The 13708-nt window shown below is 40.0% G+C and overlaps 1 protein-coding gene across 15 annotated transcripts in view; it reads left to right on the top strand.

The window, feature by feature from the left end:
* Positions 1-13708, top strand: part of FKBP5 (FKBP prolyl isomerase 5) — a 155182-nt gene that overhangs the window by 123943 nt on the left and 17531 nt on the right. For 14 of the 15 annotated variants that reach the window (XM_016955334.3, XM_518427.7, XM_016955335.3 and 11 more), the window contains 2 exons: positions 7285-7441; positions 13504-13594. In XM_016955334.3, coding sequence (XP_016810823.1) covers positions 7285-7441; positions 13504-13594 — 248 coding nt within the window. The remainder of the gene's footprint in view (positions 1-7284; positions 7442-13503; positions 13595-13708) is intronic. The other variant, XR_010157984.1, reaches the window with a different exon arrangement.

The raw sequence follows: 13708 nt of genomic DNA, 5'->3' as shown, positions 1-13708 counted from the left end.
GTCTCATAAAGTGAGAACAACAACAGTATCTAGCTATGTGTTCTTTATAAATGAAACACTAAAATCAAAAAGTTACCAAAAATTGAAAATAGAGGAAAGATTACGTCTGCCCATATTGAGATCTGATGGAGCTGTGAGACTTTACATTTTTGTTTTTCATATGCTTTTGAAGTATTTATGAATGTCCTGGGATATAAGTCTAGGAATAGGAGCAAATTCTTGAAACCATTTTATTATATGTTTTCACAAAATAATGTAATATGGTACTTGGTCTAAAGTGGCCAGTGTTTATTCTTTCAAATATTTTGGATTTATATAATTTCTTTCTTCCAAAAAGTTATCTTCAAGTCTTCAGGTAGAATACAATCATAGTAGAAAATAAGTCTTTCTGGCCAGCCATGGTGGCTCACGCTTGTAATCCCAACACTTCGGGAAGCCAAGGTGGGAGGGTTGCTTGAGGCCAGGAGTACAAGACCAGCCTGGCAACATGGTGGGACCCCATTCTTAACAACAACAACAAAATAGCCAGGCGTGGTGGTGTGTGCCTATAGTCCCAGCTACTAGGGAGGCTGAGGAAGGAGAGTAGCTTGAGTCCAGGAGTGTGAGGCTGCAGTGAGCCATGATCACACCACTGCACTCCAGGCTGGGCAACAAAGTGAGACCCCCAACTCAAAACAAAAAAAATAAAGAGGCCGGGCACGGTGGCTCACACCTGTAATCCCAGCACTCTGGGAGGCCGAGGCTGGAGGATCACTTGAGGTCGGGAGTTCAAGACCAGCCTGGCCAACATGGCGAAACCCCATCTCTACTAAACACACAAAAATTAGCTGGGCATGGTGGTGCGGGCCTGTAGTCCCAGCTACTCAGCAGTCTGAGGCACAAGAAGTCCTTGAACTCGGGAGGCAGAGGTTGCAGTAAGTGAAGGTTGTAGTGAGGCAAGATCACGCCACTACACTCCAGCCTGGGCAGCAGAACGAGACTCTGTCTCAAAAAAAGAAAGAAAACAGTCTTTTGTTGCTGCTGCTGTTGTTGTTGTTACAAAAAAAAAAAAAAATCCAGCCAATTGGCCATTTATTTTAGAATAGTATTAAAAAACAGTTTCCATATCAATATAAAATTTGTATAGCTTCCTAGAATTTATTAAAATAGGAATGCTAATAGATGCAAAAAGGAAAATTTGTATAAATTAGTGAAAATTACCACCCTGTCCTTAATGCCCTATTTTAAGATTAGTCATTAAATAAATATTTACTTGCTGGCCCTGAACTCTGTGCTGGGTACTGTGAGGCACAAAAGAAGTACAAGATACTGCCTTTGCCTACTAAGAATTTTATTCATACTTTGACAGCTTTCTGTGTTGAACCATTAAATGTTTTCTTACACAGAGCTCTAAAACATGTTTAATCTGGTATAATTTACCACTAGGCGCAGGAAAATAATTATAGCTAACATTCATTTAGTTTGTCTCTGTATATCCACACTTAACAACAGCATTTTCACATGATAGACACCCTGACATATGAATGAATGAATGAATGAATGAATATCAGGTGCTAGATTAAAAGCTCTAATTCAGTATCTAATTTAATCCTCTCAACAATTATCATTTAGCTAGTGTATTATCCACATTCTATCAGTGAAGAAACTGAGCTTCAGATCACTTTAATTACCTTGCCCAAAGTCATAATTGAAGTGGCAGAATGGGACTGGAATCCAGGTCTAACTCAAGTGCTATAGTGGTGTGAAGGGAAGACTGGTAAGTGTTGGTGTTCATGGAGAATTTGTTGCTGGGTGTATACTTCTTGTTTAGATTTCCTGTTTTGAAAACATTCAAACTTGATCAACCAAAAGAAATCATTTGCATAAATGTTATTCAGTTCCAGGAGCCAGGTTCCACACCTGTTAGCATCTGTCCATCAGTTCTGTAAGCAATCTTACAGTGGTGTGCGTTCATCCTAAGTAGTACAAAACAGTGCAGAGGAGGAAGGGGGACAGTTTAGGGGAAATCTGACCACCATGCATGTTGGAAGTATTTCTCTTGTTCTCCTGCTTTTAGAAAGCCATCTCTGCTTGCTTTTTCAGGGGGTTATTAAGATCCTACTCTCTTGGATACTGTGCTCTATTAGGCAGGAGACACAGGCAGAAAGAAGCTCACTTGGCATGAATTAGGCAACAGAGAAAACTCTTGCTCAGTGGGAGTAACCTGTCACAACCTGATTTTCTCTGGCCAGATAACCAGTCTTGTCGAGTAGTAATGCCATTACAACATTCCCATTCAGATCCTCATGACCCAGTAATTGTTTTGAGAATGAGTGCAAAGCTATCAGACACCAACTACTATAATTAGAAAAGGGAAAAATAGACACTTACCAGAGCTAATGTCTTTAGGCTGGAGCATTTACAGCTTTTTGTTTTTTGTTTTTTAAGTTATGGAGCCTCTTTCTCAGTTTTGCTTCCTAAAATACAAATTGCATGGTTTAGGGGTTCTTGCATTTCATTTTTGTTACTGCTGTGCACTCTCTTTCCTTTTTTCCCCCCTATTTTAATCGGAGTACAAATTGCTGTCAGCACATCGAGTTCATGTGCCAGCCACATTCAGAACAGGGTGTTCTGTGCTCTTCAAAACAAAATTGCTCTAGGGCAGTAAGAGAACAATAAGTCAGAGCTCCAGTTTAAGTGATGTTTTGCAGCTCGCTTGATGTGGTTACACTCCGATTGCGCAGCTAAGCTTGGGTAATTTGGTTTGGTTTGACTTTGTGGGGATTTGGAGGACCTCCCTCCCCCTTTAAGTTACATAGTCTTTAAGTCAAGAAAAAAATGTTGTCTCTTTTTAACTTGTTTATTTCTTTCTCTACCAAAAAAGCCCTAAGTAGAAGCATCCTGTATGTACTTTTATTCTCTTTGGGCACGTCATAGATGATTTACTTCCCGTAAATCATGCTGGTTGGGATTAGCAACAGACCTCCTGAGCCCTACAGGCTGCACTCCCAGTGAGTCACGATGGTTATTATTAAATATTTATTAAGTTAGTATTTGCACTAAAAGATGCCAGGTCAAAAAGCAACCACAGGGCTTCCACAGCCAGAGCTGCCATGGTTTTTGTTCTGTTGTTTTGGTAGCAATTTTTAAGATAACATTAAAAGGAGTAAGTGGAGCTATAGGAGCTAGGCACATCTGCATCTGTTACCGCAATCGGGGCCCCTACTGTGGCAATCAGCAGTCTTTCCGTGGCTCCAAGTGGTGTGTGAGTTCTTGTCAGCAGTCTCGTAGAACTTTTCACATCAGTGTTCCAAGTTTAGAAACCAGTTAACCCAGAAATGCCCTTTGCTACTTATAGATGTAGAGAATCAATGGGCTGTATTCACCATGAGGCTGTGATACCTCCTTTTACTCTGACATTCTGAATGTTGTCAGTATTACAAGGCGATGGTTTTGGTTTTTTATATAAACTGGGGTGTATATGTCTGGATGTATATCCGTTTAAGATTTTATAGTACTGCAGGGTCCAATTGTGAAGGGTTAGATTTACCAGGAAAAAAAGATTAGTCCACATGTAAAGTAGAAAATATTTATAAGAGCTATCACAAATGTTTACTGTCCTATTACAGCATCAGACACTAGTTCTGTCATTTATTGTCTCTCTGAGAAGACTAGCTACAATGAATGTTTTGCTTTCTTAATTATGCCTTTGTTACAGTTTGACTTTTTTTTTTGGCATGGTTACTTCATTTATCTTTCCCAACATGTTTATTAGTAGCCAATCTTTTTCCCTCACTAATGATGGGTTATCACATCTAAAGAGAACTTCTGAAATTACTCATTTAATTTTAATATCAAGTACATACATCAAGCTGAAAAACAGCCTAGGAAACTAACGCACAGGCAGGAATCCTTGCAGAGTCTCTGGATTTCCTGTTTTGAAAACATTCAAACTTGATCAACCAAAAGCCACAACAAATGTACTGATAATTTCCTCCCCCACTAAATGTACTCTCCTTAAGGGAGGAAGATGATACTTCCAACAATAAACTTCAGACAAAAAAAATCTGTTAACTAAGTTGTGAGCTACTAGGACAATAAATCTCTATACTTGAGACAGTCCACAATACATGAGAAATTTACTTTGCTCAGCAAATCTTTTTTTTTTTATGAAAAGTGTTATTAGTCTAAATTTCTTGGGCAGAGTTTTAAATATTTAGAAATGCAAACTTTTTAGAACTCTTAACCTCCTTAGAAACATCAATTTTTACTCCAGTAAAAATATCTTTTTTTTTTTGAGACGGTCTCACTCTGTCACCCAGGCTAGATTACAGTGCCGCAATAACAAGTCACTGCAGCCTGGAACTCCTAGGTTCAAGCAATCCTCCCACCTCAGCCTCTCAAGTAGCTGGGACTTACAGGTGTGCGTCACCACCCTCAGCGAATTCAGTAAAAATATCTTAAGCCTCAGACTCCCTGTAGAACCTCTCTAGTATGCATGTACAGTCATATGCTGCATAACATTTTGTTTAACAGCAGATTGCACATAGGACAGTGGTCCCGTGAGATTATAATTCCATATCTTTACCTTCTCAATGTTTAGATACACAAGTACTTACCATTGTGTTACAGTTGCCTACAATATTCAGTACAATAACATGCTATACAGATTTATAGCCTAGGAGCAATATGCTATACCACTTAGCCGAGGTTATAGTAGGCTGTTCCATCTAGATTTGTGTAAGAACATTCTAAGATGTTCCCACAGTGATGAGAATACCTGATGACACATCTCTCAGAATGTATCCCCATCCTTAAGTGAAGCATGACTGTATTTGAAAAATTTTAAAGTTGAATTTATTTTTTAAATGTTTTCCAATTCAGAATGAACTTTCAATTTGCTACAAGTTAATTTTATCTAGAGCATTCTAAAAGTAAGTCTAACAGAAGGAATTATCAGCATTTATGAGTGTGGGACATAAACTAAAATGCCATATGCCAGCTCTACCAAGCCACTCCAACTCTAGCCCTTGTTTGGAGGAGCTGACTCAAGAGTTAGGCCCTTTCTAGTTTGGCCCAAGTTTCTTAGACCCCATTCTGTGTCTGCGAGGGGAACACGTCAAGATGGTATTAATACTGGTGAGTTAAAAAAGAGTAGTGAGTACTCACTTCGGCAGCACATATACTAAAATTGGAACAATACAGAGAAGATTTAGCAAATCGAAAAAAGAGAAGAAAAGGGTAGAACGCTTTAGAGCATAAATGTCCAGGGGACATTTCGGCCCCTAGTGTCTACACCATTTCTGTTCATTCTTCAGTTTTTCTCATTTCTCAGGCCTGGGCTAGGGGTAATTCAATTAAATTATTAACCGCAGGAATTAGATTTGAAGCTGGTTTCTGGGCTATATTGATATTGAGAGTGATATTACCAGGTCATAGAATCATAGAATTTTAGAGCTTCATTGAGATCATGTAGTTCAAAAGTAGAATAAGTTAGATTTGAATTTTTATTTGGAAGGTAATAGTTGTTTTATTGGGCATGGAATGAGTATAACAGAACGAGTGATTTTTAGTCTCTCTACAAGTTGTTGATCTAAAGTAGATCAGCCAGTGTTAGAAAAGAAGCATTTTAGGAAATCTCTAGATTTGAATATAGGCTATTACGTTACAGAAGTAGGAATAAAGGATTTTCTTTCTTTTTTATTCTTATTTATTTATTTATTTATTTTGAGATGGAGTCTCCCTCTGTTGCCCAGGCTGGAGGCTGGAGTGCAGTAGCGCGATCTCGGTTCACTGCAACCTCCGCCTCCCAGGCTCAAGTGATTCTTGTGCCTCAGCCCAAGTAGCTGGGATTACAGGCACGTGCCACCACACCTGGCTATTTTTTGTATTTTTAGTAAAGATGGGGTTTTGCCATGTTGGCCAGGCTAGTCTCAAACTCCTGACCTCAGGTGATCCACCCGCCTCGGCCTCCCAAAGTGTAGGATTACAGGCGTGAGCACCGCGCCCAGTCAGGATTTTCTTATGAAATCCAAATTATCATATTGCTTGGTGACTGTTATGCTGTCATACCAGCCATCCATTTTTCTTATTACATCAAAAACTTAAAATAGAAAGAATACCCTTAATATTAAAAGTAGTTGTAAAGTTTCAGAGAATTGTTTTTCCTAGAAATAAAGAGTCTAGGCCAGACCTGGTGGCGCACACCTGTAATCCCAGTGCTTTGGGAGGCTGAGGCGGGTGGATCACCTGAGGTCAGGAGTTCGAGACCAGCCTGGGCAACATGGTGAAAACCTGTCTCTACTAAAAATAACAAAATTAGCTGGGTGTGGTGGCACACACCTGTAATCCCAGCTACTTTGGAGGCTGAGACAGGAGAATTGTTTGAACCCAGGAAGTGGAGGCTGCAGTGAGCAGATATCGCGCCACTGCACTCCAGCCTGGGTGAGACAGAGCAAGACTGCGTCTCAAAAAAGAGTCTAACTCATCAAGAAAAAATAGATATATGTATGCATTTTTTCTATTTTGTCTTAAAATATGAGAAAAAGCCTCTTATTTTAATATGAAATTACTCTGGGAAAGAGCTTGGTAAATTGGGGTGGAACAGGGAATTAGGCCTCCCAAAATTGACCTCCTAATATTTCAGGGGAGGTTATTAAGTAATTTGATTTGTGAAGTTATAGTAGACTATTGATTCTTTCACACTTTACATTTATTATTTCCAGTAAGGGATATAGCTAAGATAGTTATTGATGTTGTTGTCTTTGGATTTACCATTTTTATTCAGATATATTTGTGAATGAGATTAGGACTCTTAAAGAAGAAGGAGCATCTGTATTCATTTAACCTTTGTATATCATTGGAGAAATAGCCATTTAGTTGGCTTTTTGGCCCAAGCATCTGAAGCCAAGATGCAGTTACAGATGTTTATATATTTGATATTAAATTTGTGGCATTTGATAACTTTATTAAATAATCCAGCATTTCTTGACTTTGTATTATAGGTGAGGAAACTTCTGTCACGTAGTAGGCTTAGAATAAACCTGTGTTTCTGGTTTGTTACCTACTAAACTGTCTTATTGATACAAATATCAGTAATTACAAGTTTAATTTAGAAATATGGTTGCTCCTAAACTTTCAGACTGGGTAGACTAAGCTTCACCAAGACACACTGTGTGTGTCTCTTGATGAAATGAGAAAGGGGAAATGGTATTTGCTACATTGTCGACCACTCATTTATCACTTCACTGAATTAGTCAGTCCTAAGAAGCAGCTTTGTTGACTCTCCTGTCTCCTTGCCCTCAGTCCACCTGGAAGGCCGCTGTGGTGGAAGGATGTTTGACTGCAGAGATGTGGCATTCACTGTGGGCGAAGGAGAAGACCACGACATTCCAATTGGAATTGACAAAGCTCTGGAGAAAATGCAGCGGGAAGAACAATGTATTTTATATCTTGGACCAAGGTAAGCAGCATACCAGTTTGGAACACAGTGAAGTCACCTAAAGGACAGGGATATGCTTGCTTTTTCATTCAGTGTTTTGGCATTTTCAGTGAAGTTAATCCAACAACGGAAACAATTAAATCAGGCTGCAGTTAGTCATCACGTAAATTAATGGGCCTTACAATATCATAGAGGTTTGTGAGCATGTTTATTTGATTGATATATGTTCAGAACACGTCTTACAGCCACTTTTTGCTTTTGTGATGATTTGTTTTGCCTGCAGTATTGCCAAGACAGGCAGCTATGGACCCCTCTCATATGTGGTTCTCTTACCCCCTCTTCCCTTTTCTCTAAGTTAGGCAGGAGGCAGGAAAACATGGGGGTTGGGAGTCAAGGAAGCATTTGGATGATTTACTACCACTTGAACTTGTGCCACTTGTTCTTATACAGAGTCCCTGAAAAAAAAAAGCACATTCTTCCTGGATCTAAAGGCAACGGAGATGACTCATTTTTTTGCCTAAGTTTTTCCCATCATAAGGATATCCATTAGCACTTCCAAGCTTAGAACCATCAGACACTGACAGTCTCTCTTGTGAAAACATGTTTAGTATTATTTTTAGATCTAAAATTATACCATGAATCCAACTCTTCTGTCTTGAGAAACAGACCCCTGAGAGAACCCGGGGTGTTTTGATTTTGTCTGCATGAGAGTGCATCTGCTTATCTAGTGTATCCTCCCTCCGGCTCCATGGATTTCAGACAGTGGGATTCTGAGTTACTGAGAATCTTGATGACCTGCACTTGCCAGTAGGTGATGTTAAGCCTTTTGTGGTGTCATTTTGTAGACTCTGTAGTAATCCAATGGCAGTTTACCTTTGCCCCAGCACTTGATCCATAATCATATATATATATATATTTTGAGATGGAGTCTTGCTCTGCCACCCAGGCTAGAGTGCAGTGGCATGATCTTGGCTCACTGCAACCTCTACCTCTGGGTTCAAGCAATTTTCCTGCCTCAGCCTCCCGAGTAGCTGGCATTACAGGCACCCGCCACCATGCCTGTCTAATTTTTGTGTTTCTAGTAGAGACGAGGTTTCACCATTTTGGCCAGGCTGGTCTCAAACGCCTGACTTCAAGTGATCCTCCCGCCTCGGCCTCCCAAAGTGCTGGGATTACAGGTGTGAGCCACCACGCCCAGCCCATAATCATATTTTTGAGGTGATCTAGCCATGCAACTACCACTTGAAAATCCTTCCAAAGTGCTCTACCTTGAACTCTTCATAGCCGTCACTGAGGCACCCTTTGTATAATGGCTTCTTTTTCTCTACCTGGTTCCTCTTTCCACTAACTATAGCCCCCACTTCAATGTGTCTTATTTATATTAATATTTACTCTATATTTGTAGTTTATTCTTAGGTGAAACTAATTCAGTTTCTAGGAGATACTCCTTAAGATTCAGATAGAGCATAGAAAAAGCTATCTCTTCCATATCCAAATAATCTCTAATTACTTTTTTTTTTTTTTTTTTGGTAACAGGATCTCACTCTGTCGCCCAGGCTAGAGTGCAGTGGCACAGTCACGCTCACTGTAGCCTCAACCTCCAGGGCTCAGGTGATCCTCCCACTTCAGTCTCTAGAGTAGCTGGGACTACAGGTGTGTGCCACCACACCCGGCTACTTTTTGTATTTTTTGTGGAGACAGGGTTTTGCCATGTTGCCCAGGCCGGTCTCCAACTCCTGGACTCAAGTGATCCGCCTGTCTCACCCTCCCAAAGTGCTGGGATTGATTACAGGCATGAGCCACTGCACCAGGCCATCTCTGATTACTTTTAATCAGCATTTCAAAATTACAGTAGTTCTAAACTCAGAGAGGTGGATTTATGTGTAATGTATATTTTCAAAATTTAAGCTCCCTTAGGATAAATTCTGTATGTATTATGACAACATAATGTTATAGGAACCAGTTTATATACATTTTAGCCTGGCTGACAAGGCAATTGTGGGGACAGATGTCTCAAGTTTAGTGACAAAGAAAAATAGAAATTGTCTTTATATTTTTTAACGCAGTTATTTTCAGATTTAAACTGTTTGTTGTATCATTAGTGGTTACACTTTGCTCTGTGCGCTTGGCCAAGGCACTTAACCCTCCTAAGCCTCAGTTTCCCCTCTGTAAATGGGGATGACAGTATCCACCTCATAAAGTTATGGAGAGCTAAATAAAATCCTGCACATGTAGGGCACACATGAGCCCACAGTGTGTGAGCTTTTGTTGCTATTGTGACGGCTCACCTTCTCTTCCATTTTACCCTCGGACCACAAGAAAAAGGAAATCCTGTTTAACATGAGATCAGTCTTTCAGATCTTTTCAGGCATAAAAGTTGTCAATAGGTTTTCATAAATTTCTAGGTATAAAAGTTTATGAGTTTTATGGAAATAATTTAGCATATTTAGAAAGGAACATTATTTTTGTTCAAGGTGTTAGTATGTTGAGGAATTATGTGAAGTGCATTCTCTGTAATATGAGACTGCTGCATATGCATTGCGTAGTACTACATATATATGTAGAAAACCCCTACATGCTATATATGTGTGTGCGTATGCATACTGTGTGTATAGAAAACCCCCTACATGCTATATATGTGTGTGTGTATGCATGCTGTGTGTGTGTATAGAAAACCCCTACATGCTAAGCATGTTTTCAGTGCAGGCAGTGAATTTACTTGTTTTATTCAGCTTCCCACTTTCATAAAACATTGCATCTAAATGTTGCTATAAGTATGGCTGTTGCAGAAAATATCTGCACATAGCTCTTAGTGTCATCTGTATTTCATTCTCCAGAAAATTTCCAAGGCAGACCTTCTCTGTGACTCTGATACTCTGATAGACTCGGGAAGAATGTTTTCTTTCTGTCCCTCCCCCACCCCCCGAGACAGGGTCTCACTCTGTCACCTAGGCCTGGAGTAGGGTGGCATAATCTGTAGCCTCGAACTCCTGGGCTCAAGGGATCCTCCCACCTCAAGCTCCTGGGTAGCTGGGACTACAGGTGTGCTCCATCCTGCCTGGCTGATTTTTTTCATTTTGTAGAAACAGGGTCTTACTATGTTGTCCAGGCTGGTCTCAAACTCTTGGGCTCAAGCAGTCCTCCAGCCTCAGCCTCCCAAAGTGCTTGGGATTACAGGTGTGAGCCACCACACCTGGCCTAGAATGTCTTCATAATAAGAAAGTCATAAAACATTTCCAGACAATCCATTTTTCTTTCTCCTCATTGGGACAATATCTTCCTTTTGTATTGTTTTAAATACTGAGACTAATAAATCTTTTTTGTTTTAGGTTAAGTGTATATAGTTTTAACTTTTTTTTCCTTCCTTATGTTTCTGTCACGCATGAACCCCAAACAAAAACACAGGCTATTGGTCAGGCAAGGTGGCTCACACCTGTAATCCCAGCACTTTGGGAGGCCAAGGCGGGAGGATCACTTGAGGTCAGGAGTTCATGACCAGCCTGGCCAACATGGTGAAACCGTGTCTCTACTAAAAATATAAAAATTAGCTGGGCGTGGTGGTGCATGCCTGTAATTCCAGCTACTCGGGAGGCTGAGGCAGGAGAATCGCTTGAACCCAGGAGGCGGAGGTTGCAGTGAGCTGAGATCATGCCACTGCACGATGCCTGGGGTGACAGAGTGAAACTCTTGTCTCAAAAATAAAAATAAAAAAACAGACTACCAAGAGCCATAATGTCTAGTTATGAGGCAGTATGAGTCAGAAAAAACTGATTTTCTGGGGACACACAGGGTCTGAATTTAAACCCTGGCTCTACCACTGCCTGTGTGTGTGACTTCTCAGGAAGCACTCTGTTTCTTTATCTGTAAAAAGGGAGCAATTGATAAGAGCTTGTAGTCCAAGTGCTTCTTATATGCACATTAAGGCTTAATGGTCATTCATAGTCATTATTTGTATCTCTATTCTCTGGAGGAAACTCTTAATTCAAGGGCATTAACGCTGAATTCCTTCTGTTACTATAGTCTAGATTATCTTTTGGTTAGGTCTTGGGATTCCTCTTGTGGTGTTTTGTTTTTCAGTCAGATGAGTTGGGTGCCCTGGTTCCTTCTTCACCCAGGCTGACAACTTTCTGTGTAATATGGAAGTCAGGGTAGGTGCTGCCAGAATATCTTGGCGTGGGCTTCCACCTCTGCAGGATCATGTGCGCCACACGTATCTTGACTGAATCGCTTCATTTTAACCTGGGAGAGATTGTAGAAATAATATTTTTCTTTAGTCTTCTTTAATCCCATCAATAATAGGACACTTGGTGCCTCCCTTGATACAGCCCCACATTCCCCACCCACCTTCCTCTAAGGCAGATTTTCTCATCCTCAGCACTGTTGACACTTTGGGCTTGCTAATCCTTGGTCATAGGGGGCTGTCACGTGCATTGTAGAATATCCGGCAGTATTCCTGGCCTCTTCCCACCAGATACCAGTAGCACCCCCATAGTTGTGACAACCCATAATATTTCTAGACATTGCCAAAGGTTTCCTGGAGGGAAGAGGAGTTAAAATCACCCTGGTTGAGATCTGCTGGTCTAAGGCAAATGCCAGATCATTTGTTGCATTTGCAACTGCTTAGCACAGGACTCCAAATATAACATGCTCTCAGAAAATATGTGCTTAGCAAGGACTCACCTACCTACCTGGGTAGTTAAGGAATTTTTTTTTAATTTATTAGATGGCAGAAACAAGATAGTAGGTATATACATCTAAGAGCTCAAAGTAGAAAATTAGGCATCACTTCTTAAAATTGGTCACTGGTAATTATGTCCTTTTTTATGTCTTAGTGGAAGATACCCTTTGCCCCGCTCCTCATTCCTACCAGCTCTCGTATCTCTATTCCTCTTTTTGGCTCCAGCTTCCATTTTCTGTGTAACAGTGGAGGTGAGTGAGTAAGCATTTTTATTCCTGGAAAATCCAGGCAAAGGGTAAAGAAAGTGGTGCAAGCAACAAAATTTGAGTGTTCCCACTCTAGTCCCTTTGCCCCAGAGAAAACTGGAGGTATTAGATTAACTCGGTTTTGACATCTTTCAACCTGTACATTGAAAGCTTGAGTTTACTAAGTTTTTTGTAATACCATTTCATATATTAAAGAACAGCTTTGCTTGCAACAAATGCGAACAGAATATATTTCAGTGAACACTTGACTAATATGCTGGGCCTTGTTCTAAACACTGGGAAACAGGTGAACCAGACAGAGCTCTGCTACAGCTCCCATTCTAGTAAATATCTGCTTCCCGAATACATTTAATTTGCTGGAGATCTTACATGATCCCAAGAAAACAAGTGTATATGTCCTCAGTTATTTTTTTCAGTAAGTTTTGGCTAAAAGGTATAGAATCCTACACTCTGATAGCTATAAGCCATAAGAATATTTCTCTAGAGGAGGTGTCAGAACTTGCTAGGGCAGCTATTTTTGAGTATATCATTATGTTATTTGTGTTTCTTCATGTGCTTTTAAAAAAACTTAAATAGTGTGAAAACTTTTCTCTCCTGATGTGTGAGCCTTTCCCCTTCACTTATGTGACTGGAAGTGGTACTACTAGAAGTGACAGCACTTTAAAGTTAAAAGCTTATTAAAACATACCTCCCATGAGTACCACTCTAACAATTACAGTGGCTGTGTCTTCTCTGTCCTTTTTGCTGATAAAACTTAGGGGAAAATTCCTGGCAGCTAAATCATGGCCATCTTATTAAAAAAAAAAAAAAAAAAAAAAAAAACTAGATATAAAATCAAGTAGAGAAAAAGACAGTGACATTTAAAATCCCATGAATCAAGCTGCCCCAAGGAGTACAGGTGTTGCATTACATGTGAATGTGAAGGAGAAAAGAAAACTAAACCTAGCCTGGTTTCTAAGAAAACTGTAGCAGTGAAGATAGTTCACACTGTATCTTCTGGTCAACATCTGGTTTGTCTTCAGGGTCTCTGACACATGTAGCTTGCAAATGATAGCTCTGTTGATGCCTCAAAATACTGAAGGAAGTGCCTGGAAATACACCAATCCTTTTAAAGTTTTATTTTTTACTCTCCATTTCAGATATGGTTTTGGAGAGGCAGGGAAGCCTAAATTTGGCATTGAACCTAATGCTGAGCTTATATATGAAGTTACACTTAAGAGCTTCGAAAAGGTGAGAAAATACCAACTTCCTTAAAATTATGGTAGGTTTCTTCTCCATCCACTTCCTATAAATCAGTATCTTATCTTAGTAGGTGGTATAGATAGATGGTGTTTATTCATTATC

The sequence above is a fragment of the Pan troglodytes genome, chromosome 5 (genome assembly GCF_028858775.2).
Source record: "Pan troglodytes isolate AG18354 chromosome 5, NHGRI_mPanTro3-v2.0_pri, whole genome shotgun sequence".
Lineage (NCBI taxonomy): Eukaryota > Metazoa > Chordata > Mammalia > Primates > Hominidae > Pan > Pan troglodytes.
The sequence above is the reverse complement of the archived record's forward strand: the minus strand, read 5'-3'. Positions and strand labels throughout refer to the sequence as shown.